The sequence below is a fragment of the Pseudorasbora parva genome, chromosome 10 (assembly GCF_024679245.1).
Source record: "Pseudorasbora parva isolate DD20220531a chromosome 10, ASM2467924v1, whole genome shotgun sequence".
Classification (NCBI taxonomy): Eukaryota; Metazoa; Chordata; class Actinopteri; order Cypriniformes; family Gobionidae; genus Pseudorasbora; species Pseudorasbora parva.
In genome coordinates, this window is record NC_090181.1 from 22,807,487 (window position 1) to 22,830,708 (window position 23,222).

General features: G+C 36.3%; 1 protein-coding gene across 1 annotated transcript; it reads left to right on the top strand.

The window, feature by feature from the left end:
* The first annotated feature begins 2,763 nt into the window (after positions 1-2,763).
* htr7a (5-hydroxytryptamine (serotonin) receptor 7a) lies at positions 2,764-6,896 on the top strand. Its single transcript, XM_067455567.1, has 2 exons — positions 2,764-4,145; positions 4,627-6,896. The coding sequence occupies exons 1-2, from the start codon at positions 3,538-3,540 to the stop codon at positions 5,450-5,452; spliced, it is 1,434 nt and encodes a 477-aa protein (XP_067311668.1). The 5' UTR covers positions 2,764-3,537; the 3' UTR covers positions 5,453-6,896.
* The last annotated feature ends 16,326 nt before the right edge of the window (positions 6,897-23,222 follow it).

Below are 23,222 nucleotides of genomic sequence, written 5' to 3' on the forward strand. Positions count from 1 at the left end.
TTGCGGGCAAATTAAATTTGCTGCCGCTTAGGGTGCGTCTAGATTTCTAGGCTACATAATATCCACTCTGTGCTATCATGTCTCTGGACCGGAGCAGACGGTGTGCTGGCTGCTAATATGCACTAATATGCAACCAACCACTTCATTCGCCCAAGTGAAAAGCATATTTACACTGTCTGAATTGTTCCCTCCCAGCTAGCAGGGAACGTTCTCTGAAAGTTCTCTGAAAGTTATCAAAAACGTTCTTGCAGTAACGTTATTAGAACATTGTGCCAACGTTATTTGCTATTGAGTAACGTTCTAAAAACATTAGCTATAAAACTTTATTCTTACATTGTTAGTGGGATGTTTTAAAAACGTTACTACATTAAAAAAAATATATTAGTCATTACAAATTAGTCATACATCTTTTTTCTCAAACTTCAGATACATAATTTTTTATATCCAGAGACAACTTAATGACACTTAAATGCTATTTTCGTGTATATATTTATTTTTTTTACAATCAGAAGAAAAATCTAGTAAACTAATTATGTATTAAATATAAATGTAATATAAATAGTCAAAGTCAATTATAAAAGTGGTTTTAGCTTTTTTTTAAGAAAGAATAAGATGTCAATAAACAAAAGCAAGTACATTAAAGGAGAAAACAGGAATATTTTATTTGATCATACTTCACACCCTTGTAAGAATGTTATTTAACGTTCTTAGAACCTAATGAGAACGTTAATACAACCATCACCATGTACAAAATAGTAAACATGTCAACAAGTGACTGATTTAAGCCGCAGCTTCAGCTTTTATTTATAATATAAGGGGCAGGACACTTTAGAGAGAGCACTTGATTGGACAGAAAATCGGATTATAGTGAAGTGCAGTGCAATCATATTGGCGGAATTGAGAGCCATTAAGTTTTGAATGCTTATATGTTCTAAATTCGAGCACACTTACACACTTACAGATAACATTAAGGCTAACATATTAACATTTACATGTGTTAATTTAGCAGACAGTTTTATCCAAAGCGACTTACAAATGAGGAAAGCAATACAAGCATCAAACACAAAAATATGGCAACAAAATGCAAGTGCCTTGTACTTTTTTTAAATAATAGATATATAGTAAGTGTTCATGTTATTGTAAATTAAACAAATAATGGAGCATCAAAAACTCTAGGAACAGTTGCCTGGGAGAAAAGATTAGACTTGGGAGAAAAGATTTTTAACTTAGTTTTAAATTCAGATTCTGATTAAACTTATCTGAGGGAAACCAGAAGACTATTCCACAGTTTGGCCCAACAACAGACAAAGCACGGTCACCTCTCAACTTTAATCTAGATCTCAGGACCATCAACAAACTCTGTTAGAAGACCTGAGAGATACAGTGAATTTAACAGTGAATTTAGACTTAAAAGTTCACAGATATATTTAGGAGCTGATCCAGTAAGAGTTAAAAAATTAAAACATAACATTTTAAAATAAATTCTGTAATGGACTGGCAGCCAATTCAAAGGGCACAATATAGGGGTGATATGATCAAACTTCCAGGTCACAGTCAAGAGCCTGGCAGCTGCATTTTAAACCATCTGAAGTCAATTTATATTAGATTGACTAATTCCAATCCAAAGACAATTACAAAAACCAAGCTGAGATGACACAAATGCATGGGTCACTCTCTCTCTAACTCTGGATAGGATAAAAGGCTCTTAGCTTTAGATCGCAATCTTAATTGAAAATATTTAATTACAGAATTGATCTGTTTAACAGATTTAAGTGTAGAATCGAAAATGACACCCATATTTTTCACAGAAGGTTTTAGGAGACCTAGTCTCCCAAAGCCCTCCACCAGCTTGGAACATTCAAGGTAAAGGTCAGTGAAAATGATTTTGCGCCTCGTTGGGATACCGCTTACTTGAAGAATGCAAGCTTCCGTATGGCACGTGGGTCTGAAGTAATGAGCTTAGGTATAGGGATGTTGAGCCATTGGTTGTTCTTTAGGCAAACACCAGTGCCTTGAATTTGATGCAAGCAGCAATTGGCAACCAGTGTAATTTTATAAGAGGTGTGATGTGCGCTCTCTTCGGCTTGTTAAAGACCACTCTTGCTGTCGTATAACAGTTGCAGAGGTTTGACAGTCAATGCTGGAAGGCCTGCCAAAAGAGCATTACAATAGTCAAGTCTAGATAGAACAAGAGCTTGTGAGAGAGTTGTGTAAAATGCTCTGATAGGAAACGCCTGATCATCCTAATGTTTTATAAGGTAAATCTGCAGGACTGGGCAGTTCTAATATGTGATCTGTGAAGTTCAACTTATCATCTATCTCAACTCTAAGGTTCCTTGCTGTCCTGGATGGAGTTATGGTTGACAAACCTAACTGAATGGAGAAGTTGTGAGGAAGTTGGGTTGGCCGAGACCACAAGCAGTTCTGTCTTTACAAGGTTTAGTTGAAGGTGCATTCATCCAGAAAGAAATATCTGTCAGGCAGGCATATATGCAAGCATCTGGCTGGAATGAGAGGTAGAGTTGTGTCATCAGTGTAGCAGTGACAGGAAAAACCTGTTTCTGAATAACAGATCCTTGTGATGACATTTAGATGGAGAAGAGAAGTGTTCCAAGCATTGAGCCCTGAAGCACCTCTGTAGTGAGATGCTATGATTTAGACACCACTCCCCTCCACAGCACCACTAAAAGCCAAAAAACTTAATGATATCATGGGGACTTTAAGAATTTTATAATTAAATGGGGTGTGCTGGCCTGCTGAAGAAGAATGGCAAAATAATTATTTGATTACCATAATCTTAACTGACAACATTTTAATATAGTAGGAATGACACACATTTATCACGATTCTAAACTGCCATCGCGTACACTGTAAAAAATTTGTGGTGGTTTTTGTTGGTTTAACTTAAAAAAGTAAGTAACCTGGTTGCCTTAATATTTTGAGTTTATTGAAATTAAAAATTTGAGTTGATACAATGAAGGAAATTAGTTTAATAAATAGAAACTCAAAATATTTTTGTATCTGAACCACATAAAAAATGTGATAAATCATGAAAATAGCACAATTTTCACTGCATCATCAGAAATAACACACACATAAGTACCCAATATGCTTACAAAATGTTTTAATAATATTTTAATAAAGGTCGTCGAATCTCAAAAAATGTTCATTGTATTAACTCAAAATTTTTATTTTAATGAACTCAATTTTAAGGCAACCAGGTAACTTTTTTTCTAAATATTTTTTTACAGTGTAGAAATAAGTCGTTTTATCTTCCAAAATCTTATGTTTTAGTGAAGGATAAAACTGATATCAGTTTGCCAGAGCACTTGCTTAAAAACAACATGACAAACTTCTCTCATTTTTGTCAGAACATTGTGTGCAAAAATGACGAACCATCTCCTCTAAAAATAGAGAAATTATCCGCTCGTCAGTGACTGATCGCTAATCGGAGGCGCATCAGTCATTGCGCGCGCAGCTGTGATTTCGTGCCATCATCGGGCGCTCTGAAAAGTTCATGGATAAAAGGAGCACGGCATGGTGCTGAGCGATACCAACAGAACTATTGTCGCGCAAAGCCACAGACAAACTATGAAGCCCTTCATGGCCGAGGAGCGCGCGAGAGAGACAGCTGCATGTCTGGAAGCCTCTAACGGTATGATGATCTCCGAGATTCTCGTCCCTCGATTATTCAAAATTGCGCACGAATCTGGAGAAATTGCAGTGGGTACGGGCTCCGGTTCCTTGGAAATGAAGCCCTCCAGCTCCTCTATCCTACTGGAGATGATGGAGGTGGCAAACGGCACGCGCTGCGCAGAGCAGATCCTCAGCTACGGAGAGGTCGAGAAGGTGCTGATCGGTGGGGTGCTGACCATGCTCACACTCATAACCATCTGCGGGAACCTGCTCGTGGTCATCTCCGTGTGTTTCGTGAAAAAGCTACGGCAGCCCTCCAACTATCTGATCGTGTCTCTCGCGCTCGCGGACCTCTCCATTGCGCTCGCGGTGATGCCGTTCGTCAGCATCACGGACCTCATCGGTGGCCGATGGATTTTTGGCAAGTTCTTCTGTAACGTGTTCATAGCCATGGATGTGATGTGCTGCACCGCGTCCATCATGACCCTTTGCGTTATTAGCATCGACCGGTGAGTTTTATTAATAGCGGACTGATTTTGTTCATCATAATCATCAGCTTATTGATACATACATACATGACAAATGAATTGGCAACACTTTACAATAACATTCAGTTTGTCATCATTAGTGAATAAATTATCAATAACTAACAATCAACAATAATTGCATTTATCAATTAATTATAAAATAAAATATAAAAAGCCTTACCTTATTTTATTTTATTTCAGCTAATTGCCAAGTTGCCAACACTTCTTATTGTCATTTAATTTTAAATTGATGTACTAATTTAAATTGAAAAAGTATACTTATTAAAATTAAATTAAAACAGAACAAACACAAATAAAACATTCAAAACATGAATAAAAACTATAATAGTATCTCAGTGATACTAAAATAACAATGTACTGAATAATATATTACAAAAACTCCTGCTGCTTAGTTTTCTATGCGTTTCTGCATCTTTTCATCTGTATTTTTCCTCTATCACAGGTACCTGGGCATCACCAGACCCCTAACATACCCTGTGAGGCAGAACGGATGGTGTATGGCAAAAATGGTGCTTTCTGTGTGGCTGCTCTCAGCGTCAATCACCTTGCCACCGCTCTTTGGCTGGGCGCAGAACGTGAACGATGACCGCGTGTGTCTGATCAGCCAGGACTTTGGCTACACCATTTACTCTACAGCTGTTGCCTTTTACATCCCTATGACTGTCATGCTGGTCATGTATTACCGCATCTACCGTGCCGCCAAACTCAGCGCTGCCAAACACACCATAACTGGCTTCCCTCGTGCAGGACAAGAGGAGGAAGAGGAGGATGAGGTGGAAGGGGCCGATGGCACGGAAGAGCCCATGGGTGTGGATTGCGTAACCGTCGCCATCAAGCTTCAAAGGGAGGTGGAGGAGTGTGCGCGTCTGCCTCGAATCCTGCGAGGAGTGGGCAGGAGGAGCTCGGACCGCAGGAGCATTTCCATATTCAAACGTGAACAGAAGGCAGCAGCCACACTTGGGGTGGTGGTAGGAGCTTTCACCGTCTGCTGGCTCCCGTTCTTTCTCCTTTCCACGGCCCGGCCTTTCATCTGTGGCACAGAGTGTAGCTGTGTCCCACTGTGGGTGGAGAGAACTCTGTTGTGGTTGGGTTACGCCAATTCACTCATCAACCCCTTTATCTATGCTTTCTTCAACCGCGACCTGCGCACCACCTACCGGAGCCTGCTCAGCTGCCGTTACCGTAATATTAACCGCAGACTGTCAGCCGCCGGCATGCATGAGGCCCTACGGCTGGTGGAAAGACCGGAGGTGGTTGTCTCTGGGTGACCCGAACTGTGACAGAGCTCAGAGGTTAACATTTGCATAGAAACTCAAAAGCCTAAATGGTTATGATGGCATTTAGGACGTGCCAAGTTTGGAAGGTGTCACAGTGTACTAACAGTACCTACACAGTCAAAACAGAGGCCACTTCAGACAGAGGCGTGCATTGTGGTCAAATCAGTAGCATTTTCTCATCTTTGCTGATAAAGGAACACAATATGGCATTTCTTTAGTAGAATAGCAGTGAAAATACATCTTCTGATTAATGAATCTGATTAATCAAAGAGTCCAGCTTCTATTTCAATTTCAGACAATTTAAAATAACAGAAAACAAAACAAGAAATGGACCAACCCTTATTCATGTTGTAACAAATTATGTACATTTAAAACTGTATTTTTTTCCTGTTATATTACCTTAACAGAAATTTGCAAAACAAAAAACAAATTTGTGGAAAAAAGTATGGATTGTTTTTTTGTTTTTGTTTTTTGCTATTGGAGCGAATTTTAATGCAAAATGTATTTATGTTGTCTCCTGTTCACCGCTATAGAAGTTTACAGATTTTGCTTCTGAGAACCCTGGAAATGTGAAATGGGTCCATATATACAGCAAATGAATTCCATTATTCATATACAGGACATGTGTAATATTGCACCAGGATCGTGATATCTTGTCCCTCGAAGGATTTGAGGGAATCGCGATATACAGATCAACAGTACTGTAGAAAGAAATTGGTTTAGCTTTATCCCTTCTTGAGAACAGAAAACCACTATAGCTCCATTTCTGCTTTAAAAAACGTTTATCGAGCTGTGAGAAACTCATTTGTCAACTGTCGGCACCTGTTAGCTCACTAAGTGTGATTCATCTGTGTCTGATTCTTGCGACTTAATGCTAAACACAACTAATAATTTCTACTTTCAGTCTGCAAATGCTCATCCCTACAAAAGCACTGATTTTATGCATTGATGGAAAGTGCGTTAAAGCACAGATCTAATGCCAGCTAGCTTCTTTCTGCAGCTGCGGTGAAGACAGAAGGAACAGGAGTGTAATCTGATCACCGATCAGTAATTAAAGGGATTTTGATGAGATTGACGCGGGTCTCTTTTTTTTGTAGGCAGCTATTCTTAGTTTGATTCTGCATGGATCTTATGCAATTAGCTTTTATATCACTAGTATTTATTTAGAACACATTACAGAAAAGAATCATCTCGTGATCAGATTCACTATTTTGAATCCCTCAGAATTACTTGTGCATAAAAATAACATCAACAAATTTGCAATGACTTTGTATGGTGCTGTCAAAAGTCTGCTTGTGTAAATATCAAAAGCAGATGCACCAAAATGTAAAGATGCCTATCTAATGTGTCTTTATCGGTGTATACATGTTTTAATCTCACTTCTTGTGCATCTTGTCCGATATGAGTTGGAATAAAGGATGAGAAAATTGGAAAATTGTGTACTTTTGTTTACAATTCAAATAAACTCCAGAACATTGGCAGATCTCCATAATAAATAAAACTGAACTGCTGCCTATAGTTACCCCACTTATAAGAAAATGTTCCCATTAGGATGCCATTTATGACTGCACCATGAATATTGAATACATCCAGGCTGGATAAAGAAAAGAAAGAGAAGCGAAGTGCATGGGAGGTGTTCATATTCACTTAGAATCACTAGAGCACTTGTTATAACTCAAATCCAATTAGTTGGCCAGCCCTGAAGGTCCTGCTGGGAATTCTATTTTAAGGGTCCATCGTGCCTACCTGTGACAGCTACCTGCCGCCCGTGAAAGGTTCATTCACAGAGGCTGCACTGCTGCTGATGATGAAGAAGTTGATGATGATGGTCATGATTTTACACCATGTTTCAGTCCGCATGAATCTACTCTGGTCCATGAGTATTGTATGAGCTCCTGCTGACACAAATAAATCATTTCTGCCTGCTGAGATTCTTATGCTAAGAAATAACATAACATAAAGGCTGATGCCGCAGTGGTAGATGGACTGGAGGACTGTTCAATTATAGGTCAGAATAATTCCCTCTCATTTCACCCCACTGAGAAAATCCTTTCAGCCGTGAGAGCAAGAGAAGAGAATTTTGAGTGGGCATAAGCACCTGTGACACATTTATTTTTATCTTAATTCCCTTTTTTCCACCGGCATTATGGCGTTCTCTCCATTCATCATGACAGATGATCAGTGGTGAGGGTTTATAGAGTCCATTTCTCCTTATGAACACTAATTATATATATATATATATATATATATATATATAACCTTTTCATGATTCCATAATTTTTTGAGGAATTTTGGGTGTTCATGAGCTGTATGCCAAAATCATCAGTATTAAAACAATAAAAGACCTGAAATATTTCAGTTGGTGTGCAATGAATCTAAAATATATGAAAGTTTAATTTTTATTACATTATGGAAAATAATGAACTTTTATCACATATGCTAATTTTTTGAGAAGGACCTGTATATATATATATATATATATATATATATATATATATATATAGTTGCATAAATTAATTACATTTGGAACCTGACGATTTATTCTGAAAATCACATTAGGCCCAGCTAAATTATCCTGCTGAAATATTTTCTGTGAAACTCGTTTGCATCCTTGGCATTTGCACTTTGTCAAGTGCTTAGAGTATAGGACTCTGACCACAATAAATTATAATCATAATAAAACAATATCCTCTTGCTTTCCTCTCGTCTTGCTCTAGAGGCAGTCAGTGGATTGTTGAGCTGCTCTTTACGTGATTTATGTGCTAGAAAAATAGATACATCTGCATTCTTCATCAGTCTGCGTGCCATTTACATATGAAGTGCCTCAGAAGTATGTTGGTCACAGAAATGTCTTAGACTACCTGCTGAAAGAAAGCGAGGGAAATGAGAGCGCACAGAACAGAAAAATAACAAGAGGCTTGATCTGTGAGCACTCTGCGCACTTAAGACTGATTAGCTCATACTTGTGTTTGACTATGCTTTAAAAAAGTAATAAATATTCAAGCTAGTTTATTTCACTACAACAGTAATCATAGACACTGCTCATGATTACAGAATTAGCATTATATACACATTATTTAATAATCAGTGGCATTCAGAAAACAAAAATAATGACATCTTCAAATTGGTGTTCTGATTTGGCTGTTTACTAAAAGGACTTTATCCTAAATCTTACTCTTCTGTGCATGGTGAAGATGACTTTTACTCACAAATCTACTCCGATCTGTCTAATTGCTTCTGTCTGTCACTCATTGTTTTCAGCAGAGTGGAATGTTTTTTAGTGTCAAACTGCAGGGCTTTTTCCCGCTGCACTGATGTGATAAGCTAAGAAAAAAACAACAACAACACAGAACCACCCCTTTGAAACAATGTAAAAACATATGTTGTCATAACTTATTGAACATATAATTTTTTACAGTATAGTTTTATTGCTGCCACATAAGTCTTGTACCGTTGTCTGTTTTGTCTCTTTTGCTTCCAATTAAAGTTGCAATGTGATTTACCTCGTAACTGGCTGATGCAACATTTCAATGCAACATTTTTGACGTTTTTTTAATTTGTATTAATCTCTAAGACAAAAAATGTATGAAAAAATAATTCTGGAACCAAGGCCACTGAAAAAAAGTAGACAGGCACAAGTGCAATCTTTTGAGAAGTTTTCTGTAACTGTTTTACATTTAAAACACATTTAAAATAACATTGAAATGTTTTTTTTAACAGAATCCATTTTTAAAGAACTACAACGAATGGCTCGTTTGGACTATACGGTACTTATGAAGTCACAATGTCAACTCATTTAAATAATCCACGCCTTAGGAAAATTAACCATGGTTTTGTGATCAATTACTGTTTGTATTATCTTACTTTTCAGACAAATATCCCAATTAAATGGTGGATAACATCATATTCGTATCTATAATGTTTAAGAAAATTATATAAAAAAAAACCACTCTGAAACGCCCTGTGAAATCCATGCTTGCAAAATCTGTGTATGAAATACGTTCTGCACGATCCTCTTGTTCGTTAACATTGTCAGGGTCTGAATGAGACGTGAACTGATTTGAAATTAACACATCCTTAAAGTTGCTGTATGTATATTTTCCACTCTACTAAAGCATGAAAAATACCATAATATGTTAGCAGATATTTAGGAAACATGCTAAGTTCACATACTTGTTTCTCTAAAAAACAATGCTTCCGCCAGTTTCAACACGCCAGGTTGCCAGTTGGCGGAAAACACAGCGCATGCCATGAAAGCCAGCAAAAAAAATTGGGGTTAGAGGCTCTTCAATAGTTTGAATTTAGACTGCAGTACCCATTTCAACCACTAGTCAATAGTACATACTGCACCTTTAATATTTACACTAGAGAAGAACTCACAGTTATGGAGGGGCGGGACATTTCCTTAACACCTAACTGGGACAGCAAACCAATCAATTTCGTATTTCGGAAGGAGGGGCTTCATCGAAATCGGTGTGTTCAAACTTTTTACAGTCTACGTTTCGAGTCAGACTGGGGAAAGAGGTGCTGTGATAATGCAACATTTTTAGGAAATATGTGTTTGTCAACAATCTAGCATTAAATCATATTCTAGTGCACTCTAAAAATGAATTCGATACTTTGTAGAAAGATATAATAGGATCACTTAAAAAAAAGCACAAAATAAATCACCAACTCTTCATGAAAGAGACATGTTTGATGTGATCCGTGTACAAACTGCATATAACAAACTGTTTATTGCCCTATATTCTAGAGAACATTAGTCTTGAAGTGCCTGGAAATGTAAAGCTGCCCACTGCAAGACAACACCTGTCCAGATACTGATACGGGCACACGATAGGTAGAACAATATAAGAAAGCATGTCAATCTCTGGGAGTATTTAAGTCTCTATAGCCAGTTCCCCTCTGTGAGGCTGATTACAGAGGGCTTAGCTCACCACAGCCATCCCATAATCTCACAGCATGGTCACAGGAAGAACACATCCACATCCACACACACTCTCATGCTCTATGATACATATCTTATTTCATATTGGATGTTTTGAGGTATCATTTGTGTCCACATGCACAAACACTGACCACCCAAAGTTTAATACTTTAATGCTTTTTTCAAATCCATAACTCTAATTACATAGTTGCCTGCTATAGCAAATACTAATAACATTATATTGTATAGCAACCAGACTGTGAGTCTTATTATAGTATCATCTTCCTTTATATCTGGAATATCTTTCTGATGTAGAAGAGATTATCGACAATAGTGTGTGTGGGATATCCAGGTGGAAGAGAGGGGGGAGAGCAAACAGAAACAGGAGGAGGAGAGAAGAAGTGTATTTATAACTAATGCTTATATCAGATAATGGCAGAGTTATTTTTACAACACAGGAAGACTCTTCTGAAATATCATATATCATTTAGGGAATGCAGGCTAAAATTCTAGACTAAAATGACCAAGACTCCCATATTTGGATCAAATCATAACCGCACACATGCCCGTATGTTCTTCAGATGTTCCTACGCATCTAATTAGTGCATTGATGCATATTAATGACATATATTCCACTAGGAATATATGGCTAAATGTTGCATTGCAGATATGATTGTGCACATAACATCTTTAATAACTCACTTTTTATTACACTTTTTTATTGAGAAACAATAGCCTATGTGAGAAACAGGTACACAAACAGCTCTTCAGGAAACCTCTTTAAAATGGTCAGACCTTAATTTGATGCATCAAAATGATTCACACACACACACACGCACGCTCGCTCGCTCGCTCGCACGCACGCACGCACGCACGCACGCACGCACACACACACACACACAGTAGTTTGTATTTTGACCGTATATATTTTCAGCTTTATTTAGTGATAAAAAAACATTGAACAAATCTGTGGCTACTGAATCAACATGTGACTCATTTATTAAACTGAGTTATCATTACTTTCAATAACCCATTTTATGCACGCACACACACACACACACACACACACACACACACACACACACACACACACACACACACACACACACACACACACACACACACACACACACACACACACACACACACACACACACGTCTGGTTCACTATCTTTGTGGGGACTCTCCATAGATGTAATGGTTTTTATACCGTACAAACTGTACATTCTATCGCCCTACACTGCCCCTGCCCCCAGACATAAAAAAATGTCCCCGCAAGGACAATGAGTTTAAATTTAAAATTAAGTTAATTTTATTAAGTATATTTTTAATTATACATTAGTAAATATGCTAACATCAATACTCGCAAGTGTACTGTTTACAGTTTTTTTTTATTCGCTTTGGTACTATTTTCACAAGCAAGGTGTACATTTTCAAAATGAGTGAACATAGAGCAGAATAGAGTATAAGGGATGGATAAAATGGATGGAATCAAATGCAGCATTTTACATTGCATTATATGCCATGTGATACTGTACACAGATTGCCATGGTAGAGGCTGCCACATTTCTGTAACTCACCCTAATAAAGCTCAACTACAGTAGATTCAGTCATATGGCACAGTGAGAACATTTACTCTATTGGCAGCAAACTCTGCTCTATAGCCCAGAACCTCATGGCTGTGTCATAACTTTATCACACATTTTGATAACACACTTAATAGATACTATTACAAACATTATGGATTCAGTTACATAAGTTAGGTAATGTAATTATATTTTCTTATGTTGCATCTGTGGCCTGTGTTACTGTAATTAATTCAGAAACGAGGGTGATTTGAAACATCTTGCATTGTTTGCTGTTGGATGAACAGATTGTTAAAAGTACTGAATTGAAAAAGGAGCATACAGTTGTGTTTCAGTGATTAAACCAAATGTTCTTATTACATATTACAATAATTTTGTGTTTTAAACAAGGATAATGTGGGCTGAAAATATGTGCAAGTGAATTAAAGCTAAGGTTTTGAAAGAATGACTAGCTGTGTTACAAGTGTGATCAGTTTGGATTGAAAGTGTTTTGACAATGTACTCCTTACTTGTGAAAATAGTATCAAAGTGAATAAAAAAATTAACTGTGGACTAAATTGGCCCACTTTTTACACTAAAAAGTATACAGGAACAAAGGTATACAGGTACTTTAAGTAGGCTACAATACAGTGTTTTGTTTGTACTGCAACTATACTACAAGTGAACATATAGCTATACTGACAGTTTACTAGTCAAATACTTTAGTATTTTTTAGCTTATGAAAATACACTGGAGTTTGGTAGTTTTATACTGCAAGTATACTTAAAGTTATAATATAAGTTTTCTTTAAGTGAACATATCTACTTATAGTTTACTATTTGTATATATTATTTTTCACTTGAATTATAGCCTACTACTGTCATGCTAATGTGTTTTGCGCTCTGTGAGTTTTTTTTAATGTTATTTCTCTGTATTTTTTTCGGTGTCCTGTTTCCTGTGTATTTTTTATAGTTCTTTGTAGTTTTTCATGTTGATTAGTCTCCTCAGGTGACTCCCCGTTTACCATACCCTTTGTTATCTTGTTAACGCTTTAGTCTTGTATGTACTGTATAGCCCTTGTTTTCGCTGGTTCTCTGTTGGTCGTTTTTTGGTGTTGCAGGTGTATGATGTTCCCTGTTCTCTGTTTTGCTAGTTTGTTTTGTTTCTGAGTCCTTTTTAAAAAAAAAAAATTTTTTTATTTTTTATTAAAGTCTCCCTCATCTCTGCCTGCCGTCTGTTATTTCCCAGTTTCCTGACAGAACGACCGACCTAACATGGATCCAGTGGGGAGATTAACGCGCCTCCATCAGGGAAAGCTCAGCAGGTTGGCTCAGTTTGGCTCGCCTGACTAATATGTCCGAGGAGTGCCTGATGATCTTTTTTCAGAAGGGATTGGCCGAGCCACTCGGTTCATGCATGCCACTATGGGGCCCTGACAGGATGTTGGCGTGCTATGTGGCCCTTGCACTACAGCTGAGCGGCTCAGTATTGGTGGCGGGGGTTGATCCTAGATCCCAGTAGCCATGATCTTGGAGGAGGAGGAGGAGGACTTTAGGGCAGCACAGAGGTTCGTGAGACTGATATCGAGGCTGGAGGACATGGCACTTCGTTCGGTGCCAGCCACTGGCATTCTTGCTGTGGGGTCAGGCCTGAGAATTTCAGCCAGGATGCCCACCACATCTAGGCCTTCAGCCCATACCCAGAGCCCAGTGACATCCTCTGTCTCCATCCAGCGCCCAGAGATGGCTCAAGCCACTGACCAGTGTCCAGATATGGCTCAAGCCACCGACCAGCGTCCAGAAATGGCTCCATCCACTAACCAGAGAGGACTTCATCCCCTGTCAAGAGCCCAGAGGGGACTCCGTCCACTGCGCCTAGCCACTGACCAGTGTCCAAAGAGGGCTCTGTACCAGACTGTATCCTCAACCAGCGATCTGCAGTCAGTCCAAGTCCTCTACCAGTCCTCTGTCTGTGCCCCAGCCCAGTGGTCTACACAAACCCATAACCATAAAAAGCCACCTGGCCAGCCTGTGTCACACTGACTACCTGAACAGCTTGTGCCACCCAAGCCACCTGACCGACCTGGCTCTTACTGGTCACTTGATCTGCAATCTCTGCCCTGGAGAGATTTTTTCCCCCTTACTATGGAAGTCAATGGTTGCTCTATTGGTTACAAACATTCTTATCTTCTTTTGTGTTCAGCAGAAGAAAGAAACTCATACAAGTTTGGAAAAACTTGAGGATGAGTAAATGAAGGCAGAATTTTCCTTTTTGATTGAACTATCCCTTTAATTATAGTAGATCTCTATCAAAAGATTGAGCAAGTATAGGCCAAATACTACTTTTCTGTCAGTAAAAGTCAAGTATACATTAATGCAATTTGAAGAACTACAGAAAGTTGACTAAAATCACACTTTCTTGTTTTTAGTTTAAAAGAAGGATAGCACACTTGAATAAACATATTTTTCGTAAGGGGTATCAATATCTTTTAGTCAGGCCTAAGCAGGTTTTATTAAAAGCATTAAATGTGTAATATGCATTACGGTTCAGGTTTGAGAAGACTATTAAAATGATTTATTGGCTTACCTTACACACACAGAGTCTGAAAGTAATGGATCTGAAGTGATGGGTTTCTTTCTAAAGCCAAGTGGATTAACTTAATTAGTCCAGTCAGCAACATAACTACAGCAGAGACATTATACGGCTTACGTTCTACTGTTTTCTGTACTTCAAGGCTGAATGTTTATGGGAAGCCTTAACTTTGGGTTATTTTGAGAATTTAATGTCTACAAGAAAGATGTTCATGAGATTTTGATATGCTGATATTTGAGAATGGGATTTGCTGACAATTGGGTTTATTTACACCTATTTTCCTAAATCTTTCTTTTCACTTAACCCTTGACATTTGGTTCTCTATTGCTTCTCTTTTATGTTCTTTCATGTTCAAATTTTTACTGTGCCCCTTTCTGCCAAATTAAGCCCCCCTATTTTAATGAAATGCTTCTGTATGATGCCAATGGTATTTTGTAAAATAGCAAATGATACTTTGTCACTTTTCATCAGATTATGGAGTCGTGGAAAGTTCACTTATTTAAATAGACTATGTCGGAACTGTACAAAGAAATCAATTCACACATGTAATATCATGTGGAAAAGAATATATTATATTTACATACTATATATTAAATTACAATAGTTATGTACATTTAATCAAAAGTGAAATTAAAAATACTTTTTCTTTAATTTTAAATAAAAGCTTTGAAATGTCCTATAAAAAATCAGCATATTAAAGTAACAGTGAAAGGGACACGTGAAGGCCAAAACTCATACACGGAATTTTTCCTCTGCATTCAACCCATCCAAGTTAGTGCACACACACGAGTAGTTGACACACACTGCACACCAGGGCACTGGGCAGCCGCTTAGAATTAAAACTATTATTATATAATTAGCCATTTAGAAATTAGAATGATTTCTGAAGGATTATGTGACAACGAAGTAATTATTTAGTAATGATGCTGAAAATGTAGCTTTGCATCAGTAATAAATTACAAATAATTAAAATAGATTAAAATAAGTGTTATTTTCAAATTTTGTACAATGTTTTTTTTAATCAGTATATATTTTGACAGTATATATTTTCTGTTTTACTTAGTGATAAAAAAAAAAACATTGAACAAATCTGTGGCTACTGAATCAACTCATTTATTATAGTTATCATTACTTTCAATAATCCATCTCTCTCTCACACACACACACACACACACACACACACACACACACACACACACACACACACACACACACACACACACACACACACACACACACACACACACACGCACGGTTTCCATGTTTTATTGGGACTTTCCAAAGACATAATGATTTTATATAGTAAAAACTGTATAATCTTTCCCCTAACCTTATCACAGGAAACTTTCAGCATTTTTACATTTTTAAAGATACATAATTTAATGTGATTTATAGATTGTTGTCCTCATGGGGACCAAAAATATCCCCCCAAAAATATTCCATAACTTGTTTTTTTACCAGGACCACACCGTCTATGGACTACACGTACGCACACTACTAAAGTACTTAAGAGAACTACAGGATAGAAAGAGAAAATTGATTTGCAGCCAGGATAAATTAAGGGGAGTCCCTGAGGGGCTGACAGTTTGAGACCCTTTTGACCTAGAAATCTGTACACCATACAAGATCGACCAGCCCAATTTGGAAACTCAAATCTTGGAACATATTTTAAAAGAAAAAGTAATTTCATAGCTTTTATTGAGTGACCTTAAAAGGGGCAATATAAGACAGAAATAGTGCTTTTGAGCCCGCTGTGTGTCCTATTCACGCTCTGCAGAGCATGGCAAACAAGCATGTGAACACAGCAATCAAGACAAAATGCTCAACATTAACCGCAAAATGACAATAAAACATCTGAATAATAAAATAGACTAGTTTCACTCAAACATTGGTCTCCCTCATGCTCTTTATTTAGTTGTAAAAATGAAATTGATGCCATGTTACTTAAAGGTCAAAGCATCAGCGGTAATAAGGGTGGCGACCTTTAATGCAGACGGTCAGATCTGAGCAGACAGCCATCTCCTGCACTTCTGCTGCTTCAGGCGATTTTCTATGAAATGTCACACGCCATTCACCTTGGCCACATTTTCACAAGAAACCATACTGACAATCCCAGCATAAGTTTCAACGGTTATTTTACAAATTTCTATGGAAAACTGTTATGATACTTCTCAAAACAAGTCATATCTCACAGGTTGGGTGTTCCCTTTTAGCAAATTTTCTTTAAAATTATTTTAAAGTTAAATATATCTGTGTTTAACACTTTAACACTGGTTTGTGCAACAGTAATGCTCATTTAAAAGGCTTTATTCCCTTGCAATAATGAGTAACACTGAATTTTTACAGTCAAACAAATGCAATTAGATCTCGTTTTAAGTGGCCAGACGGAAATCTGTGTTTTTTTTGTCTGGCTGCCATATAGTTTAACTGCCTTTTATGTAGTTTTAAACATCATTTATGTCTTTGTGGTCAGAGAACAAAAGCAAATCCAAGGCCAAGTAACCCCCTGAAAAAAAGCAGAAGTATTCTTTTGTACTTTTTTTTTTACCCAGAAAGAACCAAGTTAGACTTTAATTAAGTCCAACAGCTATTTTTTGTAGCAGAGGCGATAAAATATGATTGAACGTGTTGTCTTGTTTTTTGATTTAAGGTTCCTACTTTCACATTAAATATTCAACTAAAGCACATACACAATTGGTCAAAAGTTTCAATATATTTTCTTTTTCCAGCAGCTAAAATAAATAAATAAAGGTTCCAAAAGTTTTTTTTTTTTACAGCGATACTGCACAGAACCATTGTTTTCTTTGTATGCAGAAAATGTTCCAAATCTAAATAACCTGATCTTTATGAAGGATGCAAGACATTTATCAATGTTTTTGAACTTTCTATTTATCAAGGAATCCTGAATAAAATGTATTATAATTTCAATTTTCCACAAAAATATTAAGCAGCAGAACAGTTTACAAAACAAGAGATGTTACTTGAGCATGGATCATGTGATGAAGACTGAAGACTGCTGAAAATTCTGCTTTACCTTCACAGGAGTACATTTCATTTCAAATAATTAAAATAGAAAAAAGATTATTTTAAATTTTAATATTACACAATATTACTGTTTTTTTTACTGTCTTTGATTAAACAAATGCAGCTTCGTTGAGCATAAGTGACATGCTCATAAAAAACAGTTAAAAAGTACTTTTTTACTTTTCAACAGTATAAAGTATCTTTAATTTAATTGACAAAAAATGAGGATGGTTCTCTAGTCTGATCAGACTCTTTTAAAATAATGCAAAAAAACCCTAATTATTTTACCTTAAAAAGATATAGTTCACCCAAAAATGAAAATGTGTTTATTACATTGTTCTTTCAGACAAATACAATCAGTTATATTAAAAAACGCTCTGGCTCTTCCAAGCTTTATAAAGGCAGTGAATGCTATTTCTCTTTTGAAGTTGATAAAATAGCATCTATCCATCATAAAAGTGCTCCACACGGCTCCAGGGTGTTAATAAAGATTTTATAAATCATGGACTAACTATCCCTTTAACTGAACAGTACAAGTCATGGCAGGAAGACGGAAGAAAAGAAAGAAGAAAAAGGTGTAGTAAGGAGAATTATTGAACAACAGCATGAAGTGATGTGGGGAAAATGAAAGGTGACAGTTTGTAGCCGTTCAGGGTCATCTTTGCAGTTCAGTTCATTTATTTATAAAGCACATTTAAAACAGTCACCAGGCTGACCAAAGTGCTGTACAAGCATAAGCTAAGGCAACAGCTAACTAAGGTACAGATTTAAAAAGAGGACAAATGAAGTCAAATACTTTATAGACATCGCAGTGATGATCCTCGGTACTTCATACATTCAGAGTTTTGAAATTTGTATTAGAAAAAGTTATTTAAACCTAAACAATATTATCACAATTGCAATTAGAAACATTAAGCAATTCTAGTTATGGCATAAAAAGGACCAGCATTTAGGCCTACACTGATCAGGGATCATTAGACCCAACACGACACAACATCCTACATGATAAATCCATTATGTTTATAGACAGTAAATACACTCGTAACTGTAGGGTGCTGGAGGTGTGAAAAGTGTTTAACAGCAGGTGCTAAATGCTATTGAACAAAAACACACAAATGTGTCACTGCTGTTTCTGATGTGTAAAAAAACAAAAAAACAACCTAAGCACTTCAGTAGCTGTGACCAGCTGTGTCTATGCTGAAAAAAATTATAATTTTTGTATTATTATAATTTTTTATTATAAATTATTGAATTAAATTATATATACAACATATACAAATAAGTTTGGACACATTACTATTTGTAATGTTTTTGAAAGAAGTTTCTTCTGCTCATCAAGCCTGCATTTATTTTATCCAAAATACAGATTTTTATTTTATTTTATTTTTTTACTTTTTAAAAAAAAAAAAATATTGTGATATATTATTACAATTTAAAATATTTGGTTTTCAATTTATCATATTTTTAATTATCATTTATTTCTGTGATGCAAAGCTGCATTTTCAGGAAGGTTACTCCAGTCTTCAGTGTCTCATGATCCTTCAGAAATCATTCTAATATTCTGATTTATTATGAGTGTTGGAAACAGGTTTGCTGCCTAATATATTTGATGAATAAAATGTTCAAAAGAACTGCATTTATCTAAAATAATTTTTTTTCAAATAATATAAATCTCCTTTACTATACATTTTTATCAACTTAACACATCCTTGCGGAATAAAATTATGGATTTATTTCCAAAAAAAAAAAAAACGGACCCCAAATGACTGACCAGTAGTGTATATTGTTGTTACAGAAGATTTCTAATTTTAAAACATTTGCTTCTTTTTTTTTATTTAATTTTTTTTTTTACTTTTTATTCATCAAAGTATTATAAAAAAGTATCACAGCTTATGAAAAAATATTAAGGGGGGGGGATGGGTGAAACACTCAGTTTCAGTCAATCTCATGTAAAACATGAGTACCTATAGAGTATTGCATCCTTCATATCTCTGAAAAGTCTTTAGTTTTGTTATATTTATAAAAGAAATATGGGCTGTACCCGGAAAAAAATGAGTGCCTGGAGGCGTATCATGTGGGCGGAGCTAAAGAATGACAAGCGCACAAAGCGGTGACGTCCTCAAACGTGGAGGAACCCAAAGCTATCGATCTCAGCTAATAGATATATGATCCAGAATCATTCGGAGGCTGAAATAAATTGAACAGGAGAAACAGCAACAGCAGGACGTCCGTCTCTGGGGTATGTACTGTATTTAGTGGCCTGTCAACATTTGTGTGTGTTTACTCGTTGTTGTGTGTTTACACAGTTTATGAGGACATGATTCGGTTTATGGATTCGCTTGTATGCGACTAAACCTTAGCAGTAGCAAGCAAAACGGTTTTGCACGTCAGACTAGTGTAACGTTATACAAACAATGGAGTCCGTTAGCGCATTTGACTGACGAAGCACACGATCGTGTCGTTTACTGATGTTTACTCAGGCGACGATAGCCAACAGCATAGACATTTGAAGCAGTTTTACTCACCGGCTGCTTCCAAAGCAGGACCGAACCTTTATCGCTGGAACCGCTCCGTCAAACACACACTTCTTTGGTATGATTTGGTGAAGTCCTGACAGCAGTGACTTGCTGTGCTGAAGCGTTGAAGTCGCTTGATGTCACAGAAAGGAATAAAGTGGAGTGCGGCGGGAGTGTATGGGCGTGCATTTCCTCTCTCTCGCTCTAGTCACGCGTGTGCACCCTACCGGGAGAAGAGCCCGTACGGCCCATACAAGGACCTTCCGATCTATTCATGTCAATCCGAGCCATACTCGGAAAAAAACTCTCCGAAACTTGTGAGAAACCGGAAGGAGTATTTTTGACACAGAAATACTCCATCAAACGTCCAACATTAGTTTTTGAAACTTTGTCTATGTTTAGGATGGGAATCCAAGCCTTTAACAGTGTAAAAAGCTCAGTATGCATGAAACAGCATATGTTCAAATACTTATTTGCAGCAGTATCATTCAAATGAATAGTTAAAAAAAATCATATATTGTGATTTCTGGATTTTACTTTTTTTTAGATTATGTCTCTCACAGTGGACATGCACATACAATGACAATTTCAGACCTCTCCATGATTTCCAAGTAGGAGAACTTTCAAAATAGCAGGGTGTATATGAATGCTCTCATAGACACAGCTGGTCACAGCTACTGAAGTGCTTAGGTTGTTTTTTTGTTTTTTTACACATCAGAAACAGCAGTGACACATTTGTGTGTTTTTGTTCAATAGCATTTAGCACCTGCTGTTAAACATTTTTCACACCTCCAGCACCCTATAGTTACGAGTGATTTTTTTATATATAGTAAAAAAAAAAATCGAAATCACCCCCTATATCCTCAAATAGGACATAATTCATCATTATTTTACACTATTTGCAGTGGTGCCATTCATTTTTAATAATGGATTGCTTGCTAAACACGTTACTTCATTTTTTTCCTTTCCTTTTTTGCCTTTTAACAGGAAAAAAAAATATTTATAGCATTGTTTGTCAGGTCTGTTACAGACAAATTAAGCAACAAATTAAGGTTGTTACTTTACTCTGGTAAGAATAGACCAAAAACTCCACTTGCTATAGCATAAGAGCACATGGCACTAATGAAATCAAGATTAAAAGACTTTTAAACAACCCACTGTGTGGTCAGTAATAGGCTACATTTTGTTTTTCAGTAACAATTTTTGTTTTACAAAATAACTCTTATGTGTAAAAACTTTTTAGATTAAAAAAATTTCTTAGAGAGAGCACACATACCCTGGTTAAGATCTTGCAAGTGAGAGAAAGGGATAATTTCCTCATTCTATAGTTGTGGGAGTATGGTATGGTAACAGATTTGATGCAAGATTTATGGACACTCGGATATTATTAAACAATTGAATGTTGTAAAATTAGGCTTTTATAAATAAAATGTTACCAAAAGAAAAGTCAAATAAAATAATTTGATTACACAATTATACACACACTTTAAAAAAATTGTGGTGCTTTTTGTTGGTTTAACTTAAAAAAGTAAGTAACCTGGTTGCCTAAAAATTTTGAGTTTATTGAAATTAAAAATTTGAGTTGATACAATGAAGGAAATTAGTTTAATAAATAGAAACTCAAAATATTTTTGTATCTGAACCACATAAAAAATGTGATAAATCATGAAAATAGCACAGTTTGGCATGTTTCACTGCGTCATCAGAAATAACACACACAAAATTACCCAATATGCTTAAAAAAATCTTTTAATAATCTTTTAATAAAGGTTCTTGAATCTCAAAAAATGTTCATTGTATTAACTCAAAATTTTAAGGCAACCAGGTAACTTTTTTTCTAAATAATTTTTTACAGTGCATGGACAAAATACCCTAATTTGGATAAGAAATGTTTTTCAGCTGTGACCAGGGGACACAAGATCCCGGGCCCTATGCATTGGCAGTCTTCATGGGCACCCATGTTCCCAAAATAAAATAGGCGGCGGCTATTTGTGCTAAGCAAAAATAGCATACTTTCTTAGCGATAATTACTAATTACACTAAGTGCAAATATAGCTGTAGATGCTATTTACAAAGTGAAATAGCTTTACTAAGTGAAAATAAATTATATTTACACCATATAAAAGTTATTTGCCATAATTGTAAATAGTAATAACATGCAATTTATACTTTATTTTGACAAATACAATTTGCACCTCAGTGTTGTTGTACATTAACAGGATGCAATAATAAGTGTTAATGTTTATATTTATTCAAATATTTAAATGGATGCCGCCTTAATGGCACAATAAAAGCCCCCCCCCCCCCCAAGCTAGGAGCTTTTTGCTTATTTTCACTGACAAATATTTGCAAATTATGTGGTGCTTTTCAGTCTTTAAGTATTTGTGATTAGATTGTAAACTTTATTTATTTGTGTGTACTACAGATAAGTATTCTCTAATTTTATATTGAAATATGTAGCATGTTAAAATTGTACTCTTATATTTTATTTTCTTGATTTATTAACGGATTACGCATAAAGGAAGATTTTTTCATGTAGAAGACGGATTATGTGGACTGTTTTTATTAGACATGGAGCGAGTTGACTGGAAAACTTATGCAATGTGAACAGACACTATCCAATAAATGCTTTTATTATTATTAAACATTTCATTAGACACTTTATTTCCACTTTTAGAACATTTTCTTATTTTTTATTCAAAGTAAATGGCTTTACGATATGGTGAAAGGGATATGAGCAAGCTCTGCAAAAGGCGGATTCGAAACCACGGGTCAGTTGCGTCAAAACAAAGATCCTTAAGCCTTCCACTGACGATGTTAATATTTGCATGTTTTTTTTATTATTCGGCGGAGCTAGTACGAATAGTACTTGCCAGCAAGGCACGCTATTTACTCCCAGTTTGACGCCCCAAAACATATTATTGTTATGGCCTGTAACATCTTGTGATCCATTACAATGAGTAACAAATTATCAAAATAATTAAGAATATAACCAATTGAATACAACAGAAAAAAATGGACTTTGGACAGCAACATGTATAGGACTAGCTGCAATTATAGAATCACCCATGATGAGCAAGGAGGACGTCTTTGACTTTTGGGCCATGTCTCGCGCATGAGTGCCGATTTGACAAGAT